General features: G+C 45.6%; 1 protein-coding gene across 2 annotated transcripts in view; it reads right to left on the bottom strand.

The window, feature by feature from the left end:
• LOC142291352 (mitogen-activated protein kinase 14) overlaps nucleotides 1–26286 on the bottom strand; it is a 139323-nt gene that overhangs the window by 30246 nt on the left and 82791 nt on the right. Inside the window, exons 8-9 of one of the 2 annotated variants that reach the window (XM_075335821.1) lie at nucleotides 13455–13526; nucleotides 1500–1579 (exon numbers count right to left, since the gene is read on the bottom strand). In XM_075335821.1, coding sequence (XP_075191936.1) covers nucleotides 1500–1579; nucleotides 13455–13526 — 152 coding nt within the window. The remainder of the gene's footprint in view (nucleotides 1–1499; nucleotides 1580–13454; nucleotides 13527–26286) is intronic. The other variant, XM_075335820.1, reaches the window with a different exon arrangement.

Genomic DNA, 26286 nt, shown 5'->3' with positions numbered 1-26286 from the left:
ATCTGAACTAAATTAAACATTGTATATTTGCTGCTCTGTCTATGGCAGGAGCTGCAGTCAGAGCGCATGGAATCGGCTTTTTTTTTTCACTACGGACATTTTCTGCAGCGATTTGAAGCGCACGTGTGCTCTTCAGATCGCTGCAGAAATTTCTGCAGTGACTGTACGCAACGAGCGCACATAGCCTAACAAGCCTCCTTATGTGGCTTAGCCATTGCTGAATATAAAATTAACTTTGAAGCTTTGCTCACACTGTATATTACAGGCTGACTAGTTAGTGGGGTGCTGAATAACTGGACTAAATCTTCCTCTAATCATGTGGGTGTAAGCGACATGGTTTGCACAAGTGACGTCACTGCCGACTCTTACCAAACAGCGCACAGGTGTAATGTTCTCCCTCCCTAGGAATATGCAATGAAACCTACAGTACCATTCCTGGCCTCAGCAGCGTACTGTGAATGCTCAGGGGGTAGCAGTGACCAAGAGGGACAGCTGCAAAGTAGCTCCACAAAAAGTCAATGTAAATATAGGTACCATGGGTGACACGTGGAGGATGTAACATCATCCTTTTGTCATCTGCTGGTAAATATGGAGCTCCTCTGTAGGAGAGTCCAGAGTGCCACTTCCCTGGGCATGCGCAGTGTGTCCCTGAAGCTGGGGACATACAGACGACATTATCGCGCATTCAAAGGGAGGAAGTACATGCGCGATATCTGCAAAAAGCAAAAGCTGGCATGTCACCCACACCTACTAGGAACTGCTTACATGATTAGAGGGAGGATTAGTCCGGTGTAATCAACACCTCTACCCCTCACACCAACTATTCAAAAACCAAAATTTGTATGGTGCAACTGCAGCTTTTTATACTAGGTCAGGAATTGCTTTGCCATGTAAAATGGCTTGCTAAAATGCAGGGGAAGCATGCTATACATACATTGAAGTGGTTTTAGTGGCTAGGCAGGTGTCAGGATACAATCATTTATTTTACGCATTTATATAGTGCTTTTTATTCCACAGCGCTTTACATATGTAATAATTAAAAAAGCAACTGCTTCCCATGGAGGCCTGTGCACCAATAAATGTAGTTTCACAGTGCTTTCAAAGGCCAGTCGGCATGTGTTTCCATGAAATCACATCCTCTTTGCTTGAACTGATAAATGTACATTTTAGGCATTACACTATGTGGGAACATGACCTGATATGCCTATTTCATTAATTCCAAGGTTACTACAACCCCCAATAAAGTTTGGAATTAGAGATTGCTTTCATTTCATGGGTATATGAACCATGCAATGCCTTTAACAGATTTGTTTCAGCATTTCCACATTTTTAGACTTTACGTGTGCAAAATTTCTGGGCAGCAGTAAATGGGAAATCTCATTAGTTTTAGAACATTCATACAATTGATTAGTAATGTCTGAATGTCAAATTAACATCAACACTTGAGTACTGTAACTCAGGTGCAGTATTAGCCATCATGACATATTAAACACACTCACAGCCTCCGAGGAAATTTTCTGCAGGAGCTCTGACTCAGGGGTTCCAACCAACCTCAAAATGAGCTTCAGCTGATCAATATCTACATGTGGATTATGAAGGAAAATGTGCGATATGTGAGGCAGCTGCCACAGATCAGACCACCAAAATGTAGAGATGCCCTCTGCGCATTCTATGGGTGGAAAAAGGATGGGAAATGTAAACAGGGATATGATACAACAGAAAAGAAAATGAATGCCAAAATCCAAAAGGAAAAAAAGAAAATGTAATCATTCATCCACAGCTTAAAGACGATCACTAGGTTAAAAGTGGTCAGTTCTTACCGATTTTTTTTTCCTGCTGTTCCCTTCAAAATGCTGTCAATCCACCACATAGCTCCAGAGATTGAGCCTTTTCATTAAGTGCTAGTTTTTATGGTCTTTACAAAGGGGCATGGCTGACCGGCTTCTCTGGGAGCATGTCTTTAGGCTGCTCTGCATTACCCTGTGATCGATGCATATTCCCCTAAAGGGAATCTGTTAGCAGATTTTTGCTCTGTAAGCTGAAGCCAGCATGCTGGAAGGAAATTCAGAGCTGCCTGTCTTGTCACAGACCAATCTGTTTAAGCAGCAGGGACCTTGTCATTGCTCGGACTACAATGTCACATGCAGCAGACACCTCTCCTATTGAGAGCCTGGTGTGGGCGGGAAGCAGCTCTACTAAAAGGCTTCTAAAATCTAAAAATTCTGATGGTGTCAGAACATCGTTGGCTTCAGGATGCTGCTCTCAGATGAGGTATGAAAAGCCTACTGACAGATTCCCTTTAATAATGACTATAAAAAGTAACAGTAAATAAGGCCCATAAATCTAGAACTGTATGGCAGATTTTCAACAAAATAAAAAAACTCTGAGAAGCAGCGGCAATAAAATAGCAAAAACTGGTCACTTTTGACCTGGTGAGCGATTCTCTTTAAAGGCAAAGAAAAGTCACCAACTTGGAAGCGACAGAAGAAGCAGCAGAAGCTCAATAAGCAGGCATTCTAGATTGACAGCTTGCAAAAGTTAACATATACTGACCTTGTTGATGAGGACTAAAGAGGTAAATGCTTACGGCATCATAAGATGACATTTTCTTGGTAGCAAAAGTAGTGTTTACAGTAGTTTTCCAATTTACAGAAAAGGAAATATACATATAGAGTTAATCACATTCATAATGATCAGTGATATTGTTGCCAGTTTGGAGTAGATTTCTATCTGAAAAACCTGTTGAACCTAAATTGACAAAAACATCCCAAAACAAATATTGCTTAAAGAAAAGCTGTTGCACAATTTTGTAATATAATGTAGATACTGTACATGGTTGTAATGGGTCTGTAATACAGATTAAAATGATACCTTTGGTGAATAAATCCGCTTTGTTGCTGTTCTTTATTCACCATTTGGGCTGCACCTCAATAGGGAGGGTGCTGCTGTGCTGGGGAAAAAATGACTAGAGGGTGGTATTCAAATTGTCTCTCCAGTAAAGGAGACAAACTCTAGCACAGCGCCACCTATTGGAAGTAGCGATCCTAAAAGTCACAAGTGGATTTTCGACAATCCTTTGCAATATGACTCAGGATATATAAGCCAGATCAGAATCCCAATTTGCAATAGAGGGTGGTAGGAGTTTAATTTAGATTAGGGACTGGGGGTAGGGCAACTACTATACAGCAGGGATAGATAGCGCAGATAGTGACCTGGGCAGTGACCTGGGCATAAGTAATTAAATTGGAGGTGGCATGGAGGAGAGCTTAGGACAGTCAATACACTAAGCACGAATAGAGCTACAGGGAAATACATAACATGCATGTACACTAATCCAGAAGCCTCACCAACAAGATGGCGGAATTAGAATATTGTTGGAAGAATATGATATGGTGGGGATAATGGAGACATCGTTGGAAGAGAGCTATGACTGGGCTCATAATTTACAGGGAAATAGTCTGTTCAGGAATGAGCGTATAAATAATGTATATTGTGCCCTCCCTGTCTGTGATTCCTCTGCCCCTCCCTCCACCTGCCTCTATTCTGTAAAGGCTATGTCACTGCTAATATTTCAAATATAGAAGGCAGGTCATTCATAGATTGGAGGCAGCAGAGGAATCACAGACAGGGAGAAGACCAGGTGTACAGTCCAGCCCCTGTGCACCAAAATCTAATTCGCAGGAAACTTCAAAATGGTCATTAAAGACGACCCACAAAGCGGATTTCTTCACCAAAGACATCCCTTTAATCAGTATCACAGTGCCATTACAACTAAATATTTACTCTACATTACATTTATTTCTCAAATATATACACTACACGTGAAAATAAGAAACTTTGTGATATATCTCATTAATGAAATGCTACTTTAGCCTTCTGGCTTGATCATTTATTCTTAAAGTTCTCAATTTACAGGTAAATTCTGTATTCACTGAATATAGTTTTACATTACTGAAAAAGGCAATGAGTTTTGATACTCAAAATTGTATGGAGAGCTATAACCATCATTTCAGGAGACCTTGCACCAGAAGGTCTGTCTGCCTCTAGCTCCTCCCTTACATAGAAGACAGTCAGTGCTTTTATAATTCTCAGTAAGGGGAACCACTGGAGAGGTACTTTAAATGTGAGCCCCCTGCCTGATACTCGCTTTCCAGCGGCTACAGGCCTTATTCCCAGTTTCATTGATTTCTAACCTGTTAGAGAGCCAGTGTTTCATGGAGCATGCTGGAGGTCACACTTTCATGCATCTTTATGGCAGCCTTGTTCTAGCTCTCAGCGATGCATTGAGAGCTTGTGACGTAACGGCTGTTGTCCAGCCAGTCAGAAGTGACTGTCACAAGATGGCGTTGTGAGACTAGAGCGACGTTAGTAAATATTGAAACAGGAGGTGAGAAAATTACAGGGGGTCTCTGGTTTAAAAGCACCCCACCAGCACTGAAAAAAAAAACCAAAAAACAAACCACTAAACACTGGAGTGGTGCTTTAAAAAGCATTCCAGGAGAAAGCTAATTTTTATGATCAGATACATTACAAAGTTGATTACTTTTAGGTGTAATATTTGATTAATAAAACTTAAAATGTCAGTTCTTGTAGTTATATACAAAGCACATACATAGAGACAATTGTCACTGGAGAAAGTACTTATACACATTCACATGCTATTGAAATCTGTCCCATACATTAGATGGTTTCCCGATCCTGAAATAATACAGTGGATTGCTTGTGCTGCATCTGTATTGTCTTTTGGAAACCCAAATCAAATGTCCAGAACTGTTACAAAAAAAAATAAATAAATAAATAAATAAATCTGCCAAGTGTCAAAAATCCTGAGCTGCAATTGGGCTGAAGGATAATCATGAGCAAGAACTGTTTAGGACGCTTGTTTCAAGATAGTTTTCCAGTTTAAATAGGCTGCTGATCACCTAATTAATGAGCGAAACTTTCATTTCAAAAAAATCCTGAACATGTGCATAGCACTTCAGAATTCCCAGACTTTGATGGCATCAGGATTATCCTTGCATATTTATCTAAAAGCTGCAAGAAAAAAACACGGCAAAAAAGTGGCAAAAATGCACCATGTGCACATAGCCTTACAGATTGCTTACTGCACATTATTTCATTAGGTCTGTACCTGTAAACAGGCTCTTAAATGACCATCGGTTGGTAAAGATTTAGTGATGGTGGTTGGTTTGTATAAACGGACACCAAGTATCACTTCCTTGTGTTTGTAAATACTTCAACGTCAAAGACAGAAAGGCAACAATAACCTATAGAATATTGTTGAAAGAAGGATTTGCTTATTAAAAGGATTATTCTTAACTTGCGTGTTCAGCAATACACTGCTCCACAGCCTCCTCCACCTCTGTGTTGCTGGACAATGGGTAATCAGTCTTGAGAGAGCGTCCTTGTTCAGCAGCTTTGTAATGAGTTTTCGCTTGCAACGCTGACCACGTCTGTATGTGCTTTTTAAGTTTACATGGCTGTCGTATATTTGCATATTAAAGAGCACAGGGACTTGAGCAATGAATAGAGAAATTGCTTGGGTTTGTGATTTTGCAATAGAGCGTGGAGTAAGCAACTACTTGCTGTAGGACAATCAATGGGATAAAGAGGGCTGACTAGTATCTTAGGAGTTAACTCCTCACCATGGAACGCTACTGCACATACTTGCCAGGCTCTGGTGAGCAATCACTGACAACAAACTATCAAACTATGCAAGATAAAGATTCTCAGAGCAAAATGACAGGAGACAGGAAAGTCAAGTGAATTGAAAACTTGCTTATTTTCATAATAACTATAACAATTTCATTACATAATACAATTGAATGACTGTACACACAGTAGAGATAAATTAAACTTGGAGGTCAATTTTCATACAAATTGTAAAGTTAATCTATTACCACAAAACACAGTTCTAAACTACTCAAAATGCCTGGATACCAGTAAAGACAGATTCCAAGGATGCCAATCTTAAATCTGCACTTGCAATCCCAGCCATTGCCAGCAAATGCTAACGAGTGATCTAAGAATCCTGTACTGTTGGCTTATAGTTTGGGATCTTCAGGGTGCATTATAATAAAAGCACATTCAGGCTAACTGCTGGGAAGTGAAAGAGCTCAGAGAGGTAAGGATAACATTTTTGGATTCAGTCTCTCCAACTATCCACATATAACAGTAGTAACATTCAATAAAAGTAAATTTTACCACCAGTTTTTGAGATGCAATGACAGCTTATATGGCTGCATTTCCTTCAGTAATATAAAAAATGGTTAGCATAAATTACCGAAAAATATCACAGTACCTGTACGAGAAAAAGCAGTAATAATACCATGACAATGCTATATAATTTACTAATTTGTCAGACAGATAAATTATTACTACTTACCATAAAATCCTTTTTTTGCCACGTTCATTAAGGGACACATGGACTGAGTCATAACGGCTGCCACTAAGGAGAAAACTGGTTGCTCCTCCCACCAGGTATTTTACCAGCATTTTTAAAAAGCTGAAAACATAATCCTTCTAGAAAGTACTGCTTAAAGGGAACCTGTCACCAGATTTGGCGACTATAAGCTGCGGCAACCAACAGTGGGCTCTTATATACAGCATTCTAACATACTGTATATAAGAGCCCAGGCCGCTGTGTAGAACGTAAAAATCACTTTATAATACTCACCTAACGGGCGATGCTGACTGGTCGGATGGGTGTTTCCGTTCTCCGGCGCCTCCTCTTTCGACTATCTTTGTCCTCCTCCTTCTGAAGCCGCGGTGCATGACGCGTCCGATGTCATCCACACTAGCCGGCATGGAGGTCCTGCGCAGAGCAGGGCAGATCAAAGTATAGTAGTGCGCCTGCGCGGGACCTCAATGCCGGATAGTGTGGATGACATAGGACGCGTCATGCACCGCGGCTTCAGAAGGACAAAGATGGCCGAAAGAGGAGACGCCGGTACACTGGATAAGGGACACACCCATCTGACCAGTCTGCACCGCCCCGCCCCATGAGAGTGTTTTAAAGTGATATTTACGTTGTACACAGCAGACCTGGACTCATATATAGCGTGTTAGAATTCTGTATACAAGAGCCCAGTGGTGGTGGCCACAGCTTAGTCGCCAAATCTTGTAACAGTTTCCTTTAATTAAGTACAAGTATATGTTGGAAACATATTGGTTAATGCAGTCATTTTTTACTATTACACTTTCTATATGGATCATATTTTCTGATTTTTAAAAATGCTGCTAAAATAAAAAATATCTATACTGAGTGGACTATTCCTATTCCCATTTTTACTGTTAAGGGCTAGTACACTGGGTAAAACAGCTCGAGTGAAAAAAAAAAAAAAAAAAATTGCATTACATTTGGACCCATTTACTCTATGGGCCCATCCCCATCTGCAATTCTTTTTCTCTGCCCTAATTGGACGGAAAAAAACAAACAAACGCAACATGCTACGGGTGTAATCCGATCTGCATTCACTCGCACCATACAAGTCTATCACACTGGACTCTGATGACACTGGAGTGCAGTGTGATAATCAAATAAGCTGATAATGGAGGAGATTGTGAGATTACTCCCTCCCTCTCCTCTGCAGCTGTGATCTGATCGCAGGATCGAATTACAGTATAATGACACTTGGCTGAAGCTCGCACCAGAGCAGGAGCCGAGGGTCATTAGCATATCGTAGCCGATGCTCTCATATCGGATGCCATATGCATGTGTGTTCCCAAGCCTTATGCTTACAAGTTTGTGCCATGGATCAAAAAAAGAGAATTTTGTTACTTACCGTAAATTCTCTTATTGTTCCGTATTGGGAGACCCAGACCATGGGTATTTAGCTTATGCCTCCGGAGGACACACAAAGTACTACACTAAAAAGTGTAGCTCCTCCCTCTGAGCTTATACACCCCCTGGTAGCCAGTCCTAGCCAGTTTAGTGCAAAAGCTGAAGGAGAATAGCCACCCACAAGTAGAACTGAGTAAGAACCGGAACAACCGGAGACTCTGTCCACGACAACAGCCGGTGATAACACACGGAACAAGAAAATTGCCAACAGGCAACAGGGAGGGAGCTGGGTCTCCCAATACGGAACTAAGAAAAAGAATTTACGGTAAGTAACAAAATTCTCTTTTTCTTTATCGTTCCTTTGGGAGACCCAGACCATGGGACATTCCAAAGCTGTCCCTGGGTAGGAATAAACAAAAAAAAAACTAAGAAGTAGGCAGAGCCTAACTTCACAAGTGGGCGACAGCCGCCTGAAGGATGCGTCTGCCCAAGCTCGCATCTGCCGAAGCATGAGCATGCACTTGGTAGTGCTTCGAAAAGGTATGCAGGCTAGTCCAAGTGGCAGCCTGACAGACTTGCTGAGCCGTAGCCTGGTGCCTAAAAGCCCAAGAGGCACCGACAGCTCTGGTCGAGTGTGCTTTGATCCCCGGCGGGGGAGGCACTTGAGTACTCTGGTAGGCGTCCGAAATGGTCAATCTAATCCAACGGGCCAAGGTCGACTTAGAAGCAGAGAGACCCTTGCGCCGCCCTGTGGTTAGCACAAAAAGAGAGGTGCACCGCCTAAGCGCAGCGGTGCGAGACACATAGATCCAGAGAGCACGCACCAGATCTAGAGTATGCAGCGCTTTCTCAAAGCGATGAACAGGGGCCGGACAGAAGGAAGGCAAGGAAATATCCTGGTTAAGGTGGAAGGGAGAGACCACCTTAGGAAGAAAGTCCGGGGTCGGACGGAGAACTACCTTGTCTTGGTGAAAAAACAAAAAAGGTGACTCCGAGAGGAGAGCGCAGCCAAATCAGAGACCCTCCTGAGAGAAGTTATGGCAACTAGAAAGGCCACCTTTTGAGAAAGACGATACAAAGAAACTTCCCTAAGGGGCTCGAAAGGGGGTTTCTGCAATACCGTGAGGACCAAGTTAAGGTCCCAGGGATCCAAGGACCGCCGATAAGACGGAATGATGTGAGACGCACCTTGCATGAAGGTGCGGACCTGAGCCAGCCGGGCGAGACGCCGCTGGAACAGCACTGATAGAGCTGAGACTTGTCCCTTGAGAGAGTTGAGGGACAGTCCTAGCTGCAGACCGGACTGTAAAAAAGACAGAAGGGTCGGCAACGAGAATGGCCAAGGAGAATGGCCGGAAGAGCGACACCAGGACAGGAAAATTTTCCAAGTCCTGTGATAGATCTTGACGGAGGAAGACTTACGGGCCCGAGTCATAGTGGAGATGACTTCAGGAGGAATACCAAAAGCCGTCAAAATCCAGGACTCGAGAGCCACGCCGTCAATTTGAGTGCCGCAGAATTCGGGCGGAAAAACGGACCTTACGAGAGCAGGTCTGGACGGTCGGGAAGATGTGCAATGAGGATGACTCGACGGCCCTCCATTCTGATCTTGCGCAGGACTCTGGGCAAGAGAGCTAGAGAGGGAAACACGTAGGACAGACGAAACTGGGACCAGTCTTGAACCAGAGCGTCCGCGGCGAAGGCCTGAGGATCGTGGGAGCGAGCCACGTAAACCGGAACCTTGTTGTTGTGACGGGATGCCATTAGGTCCACGTCCGGAGTGTCCCACTTGCGGCAGATTGACTGAAACACTGTCGGGTGCAGGGACCACTCGCCATCGTCCACGGATTGACGGCTGAGATAATCTGCCTCCCAGTTTTCTACGCCAGGGATGTGGACTGCGGATATGGTGGACTTGGAGTCCTCCGCCCATTGAAGAATGCGTTGGACCTCCAACATTGCCAGGTGGCTGCGTGTCCCCCCTTGGTGATTGATGTAGGCAACCGCTGTCGCGTTGTCTGACTGGACTCGAATGTGCCTGCCCGCCAACAGGTGGTGAAAGGCTAGGAGAGCTAGAAGCACAGCTCTGGTTTCCAGCACATTGATTGAAAGGGCTGACTCGGACGGAGTCCAAGTGCCCTGAGCTCTGTGGTGGAGATGTACCGCTCCCCAGCCAGATAGGCTGGCATCCGTGGTGAGAATCACCCAGGACGGAGCCAGGAAGGAGCGCCCTTGGGACAGGGAGAGGGGGTCGAAGCCACCACTGAAGAGAGCTCCTGGTCCGTGGCGACAGAGCCACTAACCTCTGTAAGGAGGAAGGCCGCTTGTCCCAACAGCGGAGAATGTCCAGCTGCAGAGGACGCAGATGGAACTGGGCAAAGGGAACCGCCTCCATGGAAGCCACCATTTGACCCAGCACCTGCATCAGGCGCCTGAGGGAATAACGGCGGGGCCTCAGGAGAGAGCGCACCGCTAGCCGGAGAGACTGCTGTTTGATTAAGGGCAACTTCACAAGTGCCGGCAAAGTCTCGAACTGCATCCCTAGGTACGTGAGACTCTGAGTCGGAGTCAGAGTGGATTTAGGAAGATTGACAATCCACCCGAATTGGGCTAGGGTGGAGAGAGTGAGCGAAACACCTTGGTGAATACCCGAGGGGCCGTGGCTAACCCGAAGGGGAGAGCCACGAATTGGAAATGATCCTCTCCTATCGCAAAACGTAACCAACGCTGATGTGACACTGCGATTGGCACATGTAGATAGGCATCTCTGATGTCGATGGACGCCAGGAACTCCCCTTGGGTCATAGAGGCAATGACTGATCGCAGAGACTCCATGCGAAAATGCCGCACCCGGACATGCTTGTTGAGAAGCTTGAGATCCAGGATGGGCCGGAAGGTACCGTCCTTTTTTGGAACTAGGAAGAGATTTGAGTAAAAACCTCTGAACCGTTCCTGAGCGGGAACTGAGACAATCACTCCGTTTGCCTGCAAGGACGCCACGGCCTGCGAGAAGGCGGCGGCCTTGGAGCAGGGGGGAGTTGAGAGAAAAAATCTGTTTGGAGGGCTGGAAAAGAATTCTATCCTGTAGCCGTGAGATAAAGCTTTGGAGCCTTGCTCCTTGTGTTGCTGCTGGAGTGGGGGCATTGCAGAGAATGAACCCCAGGGAGAATATACAGAGGTCCACAACCGGAGACCGGCTGTGGCTTACCAGACCGCTGAGCGCGGTGTTGTGTGCCCTCCAGATCCCGAAGCCCGGTCCCCCAGTCGCAGCACCTCAGCAGAGATGCAGAATGCAGGATGTCCCAGAGCAGAGTGAACTCTGCCTGAGAAGAGGGCGTTCCTAGAAAAGAGCGGGAACTGGAGGGCTATAGAGACCTGCAGGGAAGGAGGGATGCCCCAGCAGTGGGGAGTGTCCCTCCCCTGTGTAGAACGGCCGCCGGGAGGAGCCGAACCTGTCCCTCTGCATGAGTGACATGCGAGGGCAGGAAAATGGAAACTAGGCCTCCGGCGAAGCCAGGGCCTAAATTTAAGCGGCGAGGCCGACAAGCAGGCACCATCGGCGCGGTTCTCAGGCAAAAGCTAGAGAACCCGCCGGAAAAGTTAAAACAATCACATACAGCATACTCTCCCCTTACAATAAAGAACCGGGACCCCCAACAAACGTCTCAGGTACTTAGCTGCTGAGACGCAGGGCCATGTCCCTGGGGATGAGTGCTCCGGTCCAACAGAATCCTCAAGGGGCTGTGGATGGAGACCGGACTCCTGCCAGGCATGGAGACCGTGCTGGCTCCCACTTCAAGCCAGAGCCCAGAAGGGATGGTGAAGGAGTGCGGCATGTAAGGCTGCAGCCTTGTAAATCAACCTTAACAACACCGCCGACACAGTGGGGTGAGAAGGGACATGCCGGGAGTCCAGACATGGACCCGCTTTTCTTCAAACTCTTTCCAAAAGTCAAACAATCAGATGAGAATGCATGTGTGGATGTATGACCTCCTCAACACAAAGCGATAAACTGGCTAGGACTGGCTACCAGGGGGTGTTAAGCTCAGAGGGAGGAGCTACACTTTTAAGTGTAGTACTTTGTGTGTCCTCCTGAGGCAGAAGCTAAACACCCAAGGTCTGGGTCTCCCAAAGGAACGATAAAGAAAAGCCTCTGTAATAGGTGAGCTGTTTTTTCCTGAGGGTCTATTTTCACGTTGTGTTTTGAACAACACATAACTCTGCAGTCTCATTAATTCCTTATTGCTGGGTGGAGGTGGGTCAGGGAGGGTACTTCTTGAGTGACAGTTTTAGTTAGCAAATTCTCCTACTTTGTCACTGTTCTGAAGTGTACATCGTTATGACATTTTCAAATAGGAGACAAAAGGACAACTGATGAGCAATAACTACTATGATCAAGTGCTTAGTACTCGTAACGAGCATTTTGAAGCTCGGACAGGCTCGACTCTTTAACCGAGTATAATGGACGTCTATGGGGATCTTCAGCATTTTTCCGGAAAGTTTTCCAATAACCAAATTGATTCCAAAAGAAACGTGCTTAATTTATCAACTCAAGAGGGGGACAGCTCTAGTAACAGAGTTAAGCCACCTACAGGAAGGTTATGGAGCCTGATAAAAATCCCCGTGAGGAGACTGGTCTACAGTTAGGCCTCTGAATGAACTTAGCAAGGTGTATAGGTCAAAGAGGTGACTGGAAATCTCAGGCACTACCTATCCTGAAGAGAAATTAGAGTAGGGGACAGCTCTAAGAAGAAAAGAACCCAGATAAGTATGTCACAAGCTGCCAAGAGCCAAAGATTATTTTACACTACCACCAGACCCAGAACCAGAGTGGCCTATGATTGTGTTTTCAGTAGTGACCTGTATCCTTCAAGTGCTTTAGAAATATTGTCTCGAAGAGCTGAGTGATACACTCAGTTCTGGCTATATCTATTCAGGGAAAAGTCAGCAGAAAAAGGTAGTGCCTCAGTCAACAGATACCCCTGAGTGGGGCCTCCTTCACACATCTTTGTGCCCATCATGTCGCCTGCAGTAATGTGCCCATCCTTGTACCCATCCTGTAGTAATGTGTGCATTCTTGTTTTCTTGTTGTAGTTACGTCCCCTTCCTAGTTCCCTTCTTGTAGCAATGTCCCATCCTCTCACAATACCCTCTATTATGTTGTTGCTTACATACACACACTTAAAAAAAAAAAAAAAACCCGCTTCTTCTCACCTGTCCGCCGTTCCCTCTGTGTGCTGCTTTTCGTGGATTGTAGGCACAGACCCTGTGACGATCGCAGCCCAATGCAGGGGTCGTTTGCGGTCTGCGCTTTACTGCAGTTGAATGATTCAGTCCAGAGATATACAATGCACATGTGTAGAAGGCTATTCCAAGGGAAAAAAAATAAAATATATCTATATAAATAATTTCATTATACATTATATAAACTTTCCATGATATAAAAACCTACCCTTTTTGCATAATACCTACCAAGAGAATTCAATAATAATGGCACAAATGAGAAACAGGACATTTCAAATAATTTATTTAGACACACTAACTCATTTCTTCCTGGTAGGAAATCTTATTGTAAACATGAAACCGTTTTAGAAGTAGTGAAGATTGCAGATAAAAAAAAAAAAAAAAAAAAATTGTTATTAGAACATATGTCATATGGTTTAAAGGATACGATCTGTGCCTGGGAAAAGGGTACGACCTGTCAGAAGCTCAGCCATTATACAGCCCACAGACCAAATATCGACTGAAAAATAAAATACAAAATAAACAGATAATTGCAATTAGTTGAAGCAAGAATATTATATTAGGTATGATGTGTATAGAATACAATGTATATTATGCACTGTATATATATATGCTCAGACACTTGTAGGCACAGCAAGGTTTTGATGCAGTCAATCTCCACATGTAGTCTTTACTAGTACTGAGCGAATACTAAATATTTGGGTTTGGATTATTGTACCGAATACCTAGCACTATTCCAGTCAGGGTGGATTTGATTTAAATCTATCCAATTTAAATCACGATTTAAATCACTAGTCAGTAAGGCTTGATTTAAATCAGTGATTTAAATCAAAGTTTCTACCTAAACTAGTTCTTGCTACTTTAACATGCAAGCAGATGAAGATTTTTAGAATCCCTTTTTATATTACTTTTTCTCCCCAGTTTAATGGGTTAATCATTCATATTTGGACACCACTGTTCTGTTGTACTTAGGAAGGAGAAAAATAATCCTGACCTTAATAACAATTTAAATAGATTTATTCAACTGAATTAATAACAACATTACAGCATAAGTTATTTGCTTAAACAAACATCCATGTTTGTTAACTAATTTGGCTAAATAAAATATATATATATATATATATTTTAAGAAACTTAGACTGTCAGCCCAGCCGACACATGAAAAACTTAAATACTACTGTCCCTGCTGTCCTCTGTAGCTCACTTGTCGTCATCTTCATCATCATCATCTTCTTCTTTGTTCCTATTCATAATCTGGAAAAGAAAACCAAGCTTTCCTGCTTTATTGGGTCCCAACCGATTTCTCAATTTAGTATGAATGAGTCCAAAGGAAGAGAATATTCTTTCAACGCCTGCAGAAGAAGCTACTGCTGTTAAAAGTGAAATCATTACTTGAACAGTCTCTAAATCCAAGCGCTTAAGTGACTTCCACCAGTTTACTGGTGTGACCTTCCTTAAAATATCTTCAGCAAACATATATTTCTTGAATGGTTCCCCCTTAGCTCTGAAGTTTATTATAGTTGGCATTAAAGATGGATGATTGCTGGATACCCATGTCATAGCTAACTCCTCTTCCTCAGCACTTAGGTTTTGACCCTGATATTGGATATTGACAATATTTGCAAAAAAATGAGCTGGAGTCAGTGCTTGTCCCATTCGTTTGTTTACTGCTTGTAATTTAATTCTGTCCATGTGTAGTTCTGTTTTTAAGTGTTCACTCAGTTCCTTCCAAATTTCAACAGCATCCGCAATAAAACAGCTATTTTTCTGTATTTTGTTTAAAGCTTGAGATGGGTTTCAGGAAGCTCAGCATATGTTCACCATTTCTCTTAACCCAATGTTGAGGATTTTGGCCGTGACAGTGCCATCTATTTTATCTCGATTTTCTTCACAAAGTGTCATCAGAATAGGCCAGTTTTTGATATACTGCTCAAAACAGTCCACCACAGAGTTCCATCTAACATCTTGTGGGAGCGTTCGCTTGGTTCCACCCATCCTTTTCAGAGCTGCTGCAGCAAAATGATTATTACGGAAGTATTTAGCAATTTCAACATTAGCCTTTATTTCTGGAACACTTAAGTCTTTGGCTAAGAGGTGCAGCAAATGAGCACTGCAACCATATGTTATTAGCAGCTTTGTATTCCCTCCCTGCTCTTCTAAATCTCTTCTCATCTTGGATACGTTTGCAGCATTGTCAGTGACCAAACTGCGTACTAGACATTTGAATTTTTGTTCACGTCGTTATAGCTTTTACTGCCACTTCTTGTAAGTATTCTGCTGTGTGTGCATTTCCTGACGTATCAGTTGTTTGTGCAAGGAAGACTTTACCTTCTTCTGTTATACAAGCACATACAATGGGATCATTGTGGACATTACTCCACCCATCAATACTTAGGTTAACAATTTTACCCTCCAGAGCTGTTGCACATTGCTCCATTTCTCTGTCTTACACTTGATCCAGCAGTTTCCCTGCAACATCAGCTCTGCTGGGTGGACTGTATCCTGGTCTCAGTGACTGAACCATATTAATGAAATGTGGGTTCTCAGTCAGACGGAAAGAAGAGTTCGTTGCATAAATAAACTGGGCAATTTTTTCATCAATCAACTCTTTTTCTAATCTGCTAGTTCTTATCACAAACCTATCTATCTATGGTGGTTCCAGGAGGTAAAGGTTTTTTCTTCCTTTTGGGTGATGCTGATATGTGGCTGTGGGTGTCTGATGATGATGCTGCTGCTAATGAAACACTATCCTGGATGGATAACTCTGAAACTGTAGAACAAGATGATGGTGATCTTGGATGTGGATAGTTTCCAGAATCCATGAATTCCCCTAAACAAAAAGTCAATGCTGTTATTTTATTGTTTATTATACAATTTCTGCTTATTGTACACAACACATCACTGCCCCTGCCCCAAAAGGACTATTTGTTTTTCTTCATAACTGTACCAAATGACAGTAACAATGACAGTAACATGCAGTAATAATAAGAAATATAATTTTTCTCACACATGACAGTTCAGTCTTTAGAAATAGGATTCAATAAAAATGTTTAACAACCTGAAGATCCTGCCTGTTCAGAAGTGTTTCTTTGGTCATCTTCATCACCGCACTTCTCATGATGTTGCCTCATTCACGCCACCAGGCCTTGCATCTCTTTGTTGCATCGTTTGCATTTTGCACGCATGCCTGCCTTACCGATAGGCGAAGGAGCTTCATTAAAATATTCCCAAACTGGGTCTCTTTTTACGGCCTGCTGCCATTATAAGGAAATAATGTAATAAACCTCAGATCGTACACACAAAAAGATCCAGACTTGTCTGTCTGTGGCTATGCTGCAGTATTGTGCTCAAAGTTTCACTTTCATTTTCTTGTCTGCTTGCCCTTACTCCTCCTCACACTTAGATTCACATTCTTCTTGTGTTGTGCAGATCTATTCCACTCCAAACAATCAGAAACATAATGTCTAACTTCTTGGACTTGGCACTGAAGGGGTTGATTCTGTATTCATAGGTTTGTAGAACAATAGGATTAAGGTCTTTTTCTCAACTCTGTTCATGTTGTAATATTTTTGCTGTGAAGAAGAGGCTGGGACCTCTGCGGAGTCAAATTTCATTTTTGAGAACTGCGTAAGTAAAGTGAGCGTCTGTGATAATATAGGAGAGAAACTGCCCACTAATCCTACAGAAACCTCTGGAAGAGCATGGATGTTACACATATACAGATTTTATTCTACTTGAGTTAAACAACTCAGCTTTAGCTCATGATGGAAGAACCTTTGGATGGTAAAATATTTTCCTCAAAAAGCAGTTTATTGAAAAAAATCCGATTTAAATAAAAAAAAAACGATTTTTTTAAAAAAAAACCATTGATTTTTATCCACCCTGATTCCAGTATTTGTCATGAATAATGAACCTAATGCAAGTCCCTGGAAAGCAGAGAATTTTTCTGGGAAATCTTTCCCATTGACCTGCATTAGGTTCGTCATTCGAATACGAATAATCCGAACACAAATATTTAGTATTCGCTCAACACTAGTTTTTACATAAACAAACAAGTACCCTGCTAAACATTTAGCAATCAAAAAACACAGCATCAAGGCTTGTCTGAGTCTGTAAAAAAAAAAAAAAAAAAAAAAAAAGGCACAAAAATAATCAAAAACCTACCACACACGTCGCCCTATGTTTATATTTCAAATACGACATTTACCATGTTAAATACAATTTTGTAATGTAAAAAAAAAAAAAAATTATAATTCAAGAATTTTAGATGAAAATAGCAGTATGTAATCTTTCTTCTCTATTTTCACAGTTACACCACAAAAAAATAAATAAATAAAATAAATAACCTTTTTTTTACATTTTAGGAAACTTAGCAGCAATTTTCCAAATTTCCACAAACATTTTTGCAAAGCCCAAAATTGACTTTTTCTACTTGTTTCAAGCACAAAAAGTTGCAAGCTTTGTAAAATTCCTCAAAAAATGCAATATAATAATCTTTGGGTTTTTTTTAACCCCTTAAGGACGAAGCCAGTTTTGTACTTAATGCCCAGGCCATTTTTTGCAATTTTGACCAGTGTCCCTTTATAAGGCTATAACTCTGGAACGCTTCAATGGATCCCGGTGATTCTGAGATTGTTTTTTCGTGACATATTGGGCTTCATGTTAGAGGTAAATTTAGGATGATATTTTTTATTTTTTTTTTGTGAAAAAATATGAAATTTGACAAAAAAAATTAAAATTTTGCAATTTTCAAACTTTTAATTTTTATGCCCATAAACCAGAGAGTTATGTCACACAAAATAGTTAATAAACAACATTTCCCACATGTCTACTTTACATCATCACAATTTTTGAAACAAAATTTTTTGGGGTTAGGAAGTTATAAGGGGTCAAAGTTCATCAGCAATTTCCCATTTTTTCAAGAAAATTTACAAAACCATTTTTTTAGGGACCACATCACATTTGAAGTGACTTTGAGAGTCCTAGGTGACAGAAAATACCCAAAAGTGACCCCATTCTAAAATCTGCACCCCTCAAGGTACTCAAAACCACATCAAAGAAGGGAATTTTGTTACTTACCGTAAATTCCTTTTCTTCTAGCTCCTATTGGGAGACCCAGACGATTGGGTGTATAGCTACTGCCTCCGGAGGCCACACAAAGCATTACACTAAAAAGTGTAAGGCCCCTCCCCTTCTGGCTATACACCCCCCATGGGATCACGGGCTGCTCAGTTTTAGTGGTAAAGCAAGAAGGAGGAAAGCCAATAACTGGTTTAAACAAATTCACTCCGAAGTAACATCGGAGAACTGAAAACCGTTCAACATGAACAACATGTGTACCCGAAAAAACCAAAAATCCCGAAGGAAACAGGGCGGGTGCTGGGTCTCCCAATAGGAGCTAGAAGAAAAGGAATTTACGGTAAGTAACAAAATTCCCTTCTTCTTCGGCGCTCCATTGGGAGACCCAGACGATTGGGACATCCAAAAGCAGTCCCTGGGTGGGTAAAGAAATACCTCATGTTAGAGCTGCAAAGACAGCCCTCCCCTACGGGGAGGCAACTGCCGCCTGCAGGACTCTTCTACCTAGGCTGGCGTCCGCCGAAGCATAGGTATGCACCTGATAATGTTTGGTGAAAGTGTGCAAACTCGACCAGGTAGCTGCCTGGCACACCTGTTGAGCCGTGGCCTGGTGTCGTAATGCCCAGGACGCACCCACGGCTCTGGTAGAATGGGCCTTCAGCCCTGATGGAACCGGAAGCCCAGCAGAACGGTAGGCTTCAAGAATTGGTTCTTTGATCCATCGAGCCAGGGTGGATTTGGAAGCCTGCGACCCTTTGCGCTTACCAGCGACAAGGACAAAGAGTGCATCCGAGCGGCGCAGAGGCGCCGTGCGGGAAATGTAGATTCTGAGTGCTCTCACCAGATCCAACAAATGTAAATCCTTTTCATACCGATGAACCGGATGAGGACAAAAGGATGGTAAGAAGATATCCTGATTAAGATGAAACGAGGATACCACCTTAGGGAGAAACTCCTGAATGGGGCGCAGCACTACCTTGTCCTGGTGGAATACCAGGAAGGGAGCCTTAGATGACAGCGCTGCTAGCTCAGACACTCTCCGAAGAGACGTGATCGCTACCAGAAAGGCCACTTTCTGTGATAGTCGAGAAAGTGAAACATCCCTCAGAGGCTCGAAGGGCGGCTTCTGGAGAGCAACTAGTACCCTGTTGAGATCCCATGGATCTAACGGCCGCTTGTACGGGGGAGCGATATGACAAACCCCCTGCAGGAACGTGCGCACCTTAGGAAGTTGTGCTAGACGCTTCTGAAAAAACACGGATAGCGCCGAGACTTGCCCTTTCAGGGAGCCGAGCGACAAGCCCTTTTCTAACCCAGATTGCAGGAAAGAAAAGTAGGCAATGCAAATGGCCAGGGAGACACTCCCTGAGCCGAGCACCAGGATAAGAATATCTTCCACGTTCTGTGGTAGATCTTAGCAGACGTGGGCTTCCTAGCCTGTCTCATGGTGGCAACAACCCCTTGAGATAATCCTGAAGACGCTAGGATCCAGGACTCAATGGCCACACAGTCAGGTTCAGGGCCGCAGAATTCAGATGGAAAAACGGCCCTTGGGACAGTAGGTCTGGCCGGTCTGGTAGTGTCCACGGTCGGCCGACCGTGAGATGCCACAGATCCGGGTACCACGACCTCCTCGGCCAGTCTGGGGCGACGAGTATGACGCGGCTGCAATCGGATCTTATCTTGCGTAGCACTCTGGGCAAGAGTGCCAGAGGTGGAAACACATAAGGGAGCCGGAACTGCGACCAATCTTGCACTAGGGCGTCTGCCGCTAGAGCTCTTTGATCGCGAGACCGCGCCATGAAGGCCGGAACTTTGTTGTTGTGCCGAGACGCCATTAGGTCGACGTCCAGCACCCCCCAGCGGCGGCGACAGATTTCCTGAAACACGTCCGGGTGAAGGGACCATTCCCCTGCGTCCATGCCCTGGCGACTGAGGAAGTCTGCTTCCCAGTTTTCTACGCCCGGGATGTGAACTGCGGATATGGTGGATGCTCTGTCCTCCACCCACATCAGAATCCGCCGGACTTCCTGGAAGGCTTGCCGACTGCGTGTCCCTCCTTGGTGGTTGATGTATGCCACCGCTGTGGAATTGTCCGACTGAATTCGGATCTGCTTTCCTTCCAGCCACTGCTGGAAGGCTAGTAGGGGAAGATACACTGCCCTGATTTCCAGAACATTGATCTGAAGGGTGGACTCCTGCTGAGTCCACGTACCCTGAGCTCTGTGGTGGAGAAAAACTGCTCCCCACCCTGACAGGCTCGCGTCTGTCGTGACCACTGCCCAGGATGGGGGTAGGAAGGACCTTCCCTGTGATAATGAGGTGGGAAGAAGCCACCACTGCAGGGAATCCTTGGCCGACTGGGAAAGAGAGACTTTCCTGTCCAGGGACGTTGACTTCCCGTCCCATTGGCGGAGAATGTCCCATTGAAGTGGGCGCAGATGAAACTGTGCAAACGGGACTGCCTCCATTGCCGCCACCATCTTCCCTAGGAAGTGCATGAGGCGTCTTAAGGAGTGCGACTGACCGTGAAGGAGAGACTGCACCCCTGTCTGTAGTGAACGCTGCTTGTCCAGCGGAAGCTTCACTATCGCTGAGAGAGTATGAAACTCCATGCCAAGATACGTTAGTGATTGGGTCGGTGACAGATTTGACTTTGAAAAGTTGATGATCCACCCGAAAGTCTGGAGAGTCTCCAGCGCAACAGTCAGGCTGAGTTGGCATGCCTCTTGAGAAGGTGCCTTGACCAGAAGATCGTCTAAGTACGGGATCACCGAGTGTCCCTGAGAGTGCAAGACTGCTACCAGTGCCGCCATGACCTTGGTGAAAACCCGTGGGGCTGTCGCCAGACCAAATGGCAGAGCTACGAACTGAAGATGGTCGTCTCCTATCACGAAGCGTAGAAAACGCTGGTGCTCTGGAGCAATCGGCACGTGGAGATAAGCATCTTTGATGTCTATTGATGCTAGGAAATCTCCTTGGGACATTGAGGCAATGACGGAGCGGAGGGATTCCATCCGGAACCGCCTGGTTTTCACATGCTTGTTGAGCAGTTTTAGGTCCAGAACAGGACGGAAAGAGCCGTCCTTTTTTGGAACCACGAAGAGATTGGAGTAAAAACCTTGCCCTTGTTCCTGAAGAGGAACAGGGACCACCACTCCTTCTGCTCTTAGTGAGCCCACCGCCTGCAGAAGGGCATCTGCTCGGTCGGGATGTGGGGAAGTTCTGAAGAACCGAGGCGGAGGACGAGAACTGAACTCTATCCTGTACCCGTGAGACAAAATGTCTGTTACCCACCGGTCCTTGACCTGTGGCAGCCAAATGTCGCAAAAGCGGGAGAGCCTGCCCCCGACCGAGGATGCAGAGAGAGGAGGCCGAAAGTCATGAGGCAGCCGCCTTGGAAGCGGTTCCTCCGGTTGCTTTCTTTGGGCGTGATTGAGCCCGCCAGGAATCTGAGTTCCTTTGGTCCTTCTGAGTCCCTTTGGACGAGGAGAATTGGGCCCTGCCCGAGCCTCGAAAGGACCGAAACCTCGACTGTCCCCTCCTCTGTTGAGGTTTGCTTGATCTGGGCTGGGGTAAGGAAGAGTCCTTACCCTTGGACTGTTTAATGATCTCAGCCAATTGCTCACCAAACAGTCTGTCTCCAGATAATGGCAAGCTGGTTAAACATTTTTTGGAAGCAGAATCTGCTTTCCATTCCTTTAACCACAAGGCTCTGCGCAAAACTACAGAGTTGGCGGACGCCATTGAGGTCCGGCTCGTAGAGTCCAGGACTGCATTGATAGCGTAGGTCGCAAACGCAGACATTTGCGTCGTCAAGGACGCCACTTGCGGCACTGCTGGACGTAAGATAGAGTCCACCTGTGCCAGACCAGCTGAAATAGCTTGGAGTGCCCACACGGCCGCGAATGCAGGAGCAAACGACGCGCCGATAGCTTCATAGACAGATTTCAACCAAAAGGTCCATCTGTCTGTCATTGGGATCTTTAAGTGAAGCCCCATCTTCCACTGCAACTATGGATCTAGCCGCAAGCCTGGAGATTGGGGGATCCACCTTTGGACACTGGGTCCAGCGTTTGACCACGTCAGGGGGAAAGGGATAACGTGTATCCTTAAGACGTTTGGAGAAACGCTTGTCTGGATAAGCATGATGTTTCTGCACTGATTCTCTGAAGTCAGAGTGGTCCAGAAAAGTACTCAATTTACGCTTTGGATATCTGAAATGGAACTTCTCCTGCTGTGCAGCTGCCTCCTCTGCTGAAGGGGCTGGGGGAGAAATATCCAACAGCCTATTGATGGCCGCTATAAGGTCATTTACCATGGCGTCACCATCAGGCGTATCCAGATTGAGTGCGGTCTCAGGATTGGACTCCTGATCACCCCCCTCTGTCTTATCATACAGAGACTCTTCTCGCTGAGACCCTGACCAGCGTGATGACGTGGAGGGTCTCTCCCAGCGAGCTCGCTTAGGCTGCCTGGGACTGTCATCCGAGTCAGAGCCATCAGCCTGTGATGCCAGGGACCCCCTTGGAGCACGGATAAGTTCCAACTGAGGGGGACCAGGGAGCATTGACTCAGCAGTGTCCATGGTCTGGGTAACTGGCCTGGACTGCAAGGTTTCCAGTATCTTTGTCATAGTCACAGACATCTTATCAGCGAAAACTGCAAACTCTGTCCCCGTCACCGGGGCAGGGTTCACCGGTGTCTCTGCCTGGGTCACTACTATCATAGACTCCGGCTGCCGAAGCGGCACAGGGATCGAACATTGCACACAATGGGGGTCCTTGGAACCTGCCGGTAGATCAGCCCCACATGCGGTACACGCCTCATATACAGCCCGTGCCTTGGCACCCTTGCGTTTTGCGGATGACATGTTGTTGTCTCCTTAGAGCAGTATAGGGTATAAGCCAAGAAGCGACCGCAGTGCAATATGTATATATATATATATATATATATATATATATATATGGCACAGTAAAAGTACACCAATAACAACACTGTGGCACTAGTGGGGCCAGCACATATGTGCCGCTTACCGCCCGCTGAAAAGCGGGTGTGTGGTCGCCAAAATCCCTTGTCTGGGTCTCCCAGAGCCTGTGTCCGTTCTCCAGCCAGACTGCATGCAGGAATGGCTGCCGGCGTCCTGTGGAGAGGGGCGGGCCCTGGGCGTATACAGACAAAGTGCGGGAAACATGCGTCCCACTGTGCCCAGTCAGAGGGCTGGAGCATGTAAATAAGGCTCCATCCCTCGGCGCTGCCTATTGCACAGTGTCTCTCCCCTTCCCTGATTGACAGGGTGGGGGCGGGAACGAAGCGGAGCTAGGCCGCAAAAGCCGGGGACTAAATTTATAAGCGCCGCCGTCGTAAAAGCACGGTCGGCGCTAAGTCCCCGGCGCACCACAAGTCTCAGCCGCGCCGCCGCTCTAGGGGCGGTCGGCGCGGTAGTTCCCAACCATAAAGTCACTCAGTTAAGCTGCAGTGACACGACCCCAGCGCTACTGTCCCCGGCGCACTAGCACACCCAGCAAGTCTGGAGTGTGCCTGTGCCTGTCTGAACGGGGATACAGAGTACCTGAATGTTGCAGGGCCTTGTCCCTGAACGGTACCCAGCTCCGTATCCAGCAGGTTCTATGGGTCTGTGGATGGAGCCCGGCCCCAGGGCTTGGGGGCCGGTAAGATCCCACTTCCTCAGAGCCCCTCAGGGGGATGGGGAAGGAAAGCAGCATGTGGGCTCCAGCCTCCGTACCCACAATGGGTACCTCAACCTTAACAAACACCGCCAAAAGGAATGGGGTGAGAAGGGAGCATGCTGGGAGCCCTATATGGGCCCTCTTTTCTTCCATCCGATATAGTCAGCAGCTACTGCTGACTAAAACAGTGGAGCTATGCGTGGATGTCTGACCTCCTTCGCACAAAGCTTGAAAACTGAGCAGCCCGTGATCCCACGGGGGGTGTATAGCCAGAAGGGGAGGGGCCTTACACTTTTTAGTGTAATGCTTTGTGTGGCCTCCGGAGGCAGTAGCTATACACCCAATCGTCTGGGTCTCCCAATGGAGCGCCGAAGAAGAAGTTTATTAACCCTTCAGGTGCCTCACATGAACTAAAGTAATGTGGAATGAAAAAAAAAAAATAACATTTTACCCAAAAATGTTGCTTTAGCATCAATTTTCTCACTTTTTCAAGAGGTAGCTCCAAAAATTGAAGCTCACACTTTGTTACCCACTTTCTTATGAGCGCGCCGATACCCCACATGTGGCGAGAAACCTCTGTACGGGCAAATGGTAGAGCTTGGAACGAAAGGAGCAATATTTGAATTTTTGAAAGCAAATTTGGCTGAATTTGGAATATATTCTCAAATTTGCAGAGCTTTTTGGGTTTCAAGAACAGAAAAACCCCATAAATGTCTTTGTAAGTTATACCCTGTAATGTATTTGTTTACAGAGGTAGGGAGTAGTTTGACACCATTTTTTATGCAGCTGATGCCTATTATAGATGGTGCACCATTTGGTCTTCAGGGTAAAACTGATGGAATCCCAGAACCTATTCAAAGCTTACAGAGACATTGTGCTACCAAACAAGAAAATCCTTTCAGGAATTATTACTCACAAAGGGCGGCATGCCCCTAAAAAAGAGAATTTTGTTACTTACCGTAAATTCTTTTTCTTGTAGTTCCGTCATGGGAGACCCAGACCATGGGTGTATAGCTACTGCCTCCGGAGGACACACAAAGTACTACACTCAAAACGTGTAGCTCCTCCCTCCTAGCATATACACCCCCTGCTAGCCAGTCCTAGCCAGTTTAGTGCAAAAGCTGAAGGAGGACATCCACCCACAAGAAGAGAGAGAGTAAAACCCGGAAGAACCGGAACCTCTGTCTACAACAATAACAGCCGGTGAAGACACACGGAACAAGAAACCTGCCAACAGGCAATAGGGAGGGTGCTGGGTCTCCCATGACGGAACTACAAGAAAAAGAATTTACGGTAAGTAACAAAATTCTCTTTCTTTATCGTTCCTATGGGAGACCCAGACCATGGGACGTTCTAAAGCAGTCCATGGGTGGGAATAAATAGACAACTGAGAAGCAGGCAAAACCTAACTTCACAAATGGGCGACAGACGCCTGAAAGATGCGTCTGCCCAACCCGCGTCTGCCAAAGCATGAGCATGCCTTGGGTAGTGCTTCGAAAAAGTATGGAGACTAATTCGAGCTGCAGTCTGACAGACCTACTGAGCCATAGCCTGGTGCCTGAAAGCCCAAAAGGCACCGACAGGTCTGATCAAATGTGCTCTGATCCCCGGCGGGGAAGGCACTTGAGTACACTTGTAGGCCTCGGAAATGGCCGACCTAAGCAAACGAACCAGGGTCGGCTTAGATGCCGAGAGACCGCTACGCTGACGAACAGTCAGCACCAGAGAGAGGTGCACCGCCTAATAGCGGCGGTGCCAGACACATAGATCCGGAGCGCCCGCACCAGATCCAGGATATGCAACGCTTCCTCAAAGCGATGAACAGGAGCCGGACAAAAGGAAGGCAGGAAAATTGCCCCGGATAAGGTGGAAGCAGTAACCACCATAGGGAAAAAAGTCCGGAGTCGGACGGAGACCACCTTTGTCTTGATGCAAAAGACCAAAAAAGGGGGTGACTCCGAGAAAGTGCAGCCAGAACTCTCTGGCGGGAAATTATAGCCACTAGAAGACTACTTTCTGTGAAAGATGAAACAAAGAAACCTCCCTAAGAGGCGCAAAGGGGGGTTTCCGGGAACCGGGAGGACCGGATTAAGGTCCCAGGGCTCCATAGGCCGCCAGAAAGGCGGAATGATGTGAGATGCGCCCTTAAAGGAGCGCACCGGAGCCAGCCGGACGATACGCCGCTGGCACATACTGACAGAGCCGAGACCTGTCCCTTAATGAGGGATAGTCCTAGCTGTAGACCGGACTGTGGAAGGGACAGGAGGGTCGGCAAGGCCAAAAAGGTCAAAGGACACTTTGGAACTCGAGTCATAGCGGAGATGACTTCAGGAAGGATACCAGAAGTCGCCAAGATCCAGGACTCAAGAGCTACACCGTCAATCTGAGAGTCCAGAATTCTGACGGAAAAAACGGACCTTTTGAGAAAAGGCCTGGACGGTCCGGAAGATGCCATGGCAACCCAACGGACAGAAGGAGCAGGTCAGGGTA

The sequence above is a fragment of the Anomaloglossus baeobatrachus genome, chromosome 2, assembly GCF_048569485.1.
Source record: "Anomaloglossus baeobatrachus isolate aAnoBae1 chromosome 2, aAnoBae1.hap1, whole genome shotgun sequence".
In the NCBI taxonomy this organism is placed as follows: Eukaryota; Metazoa; Chordata; class Amphibia; order Anura; family Aromobatidae; genus Anomaloglossus; species Anomaloglossus baeobatrachus.
Note: the sequence above shows the minus strand (reverse complement) of the source record. Positions and strands in the feature narration are given on the sequence as shown.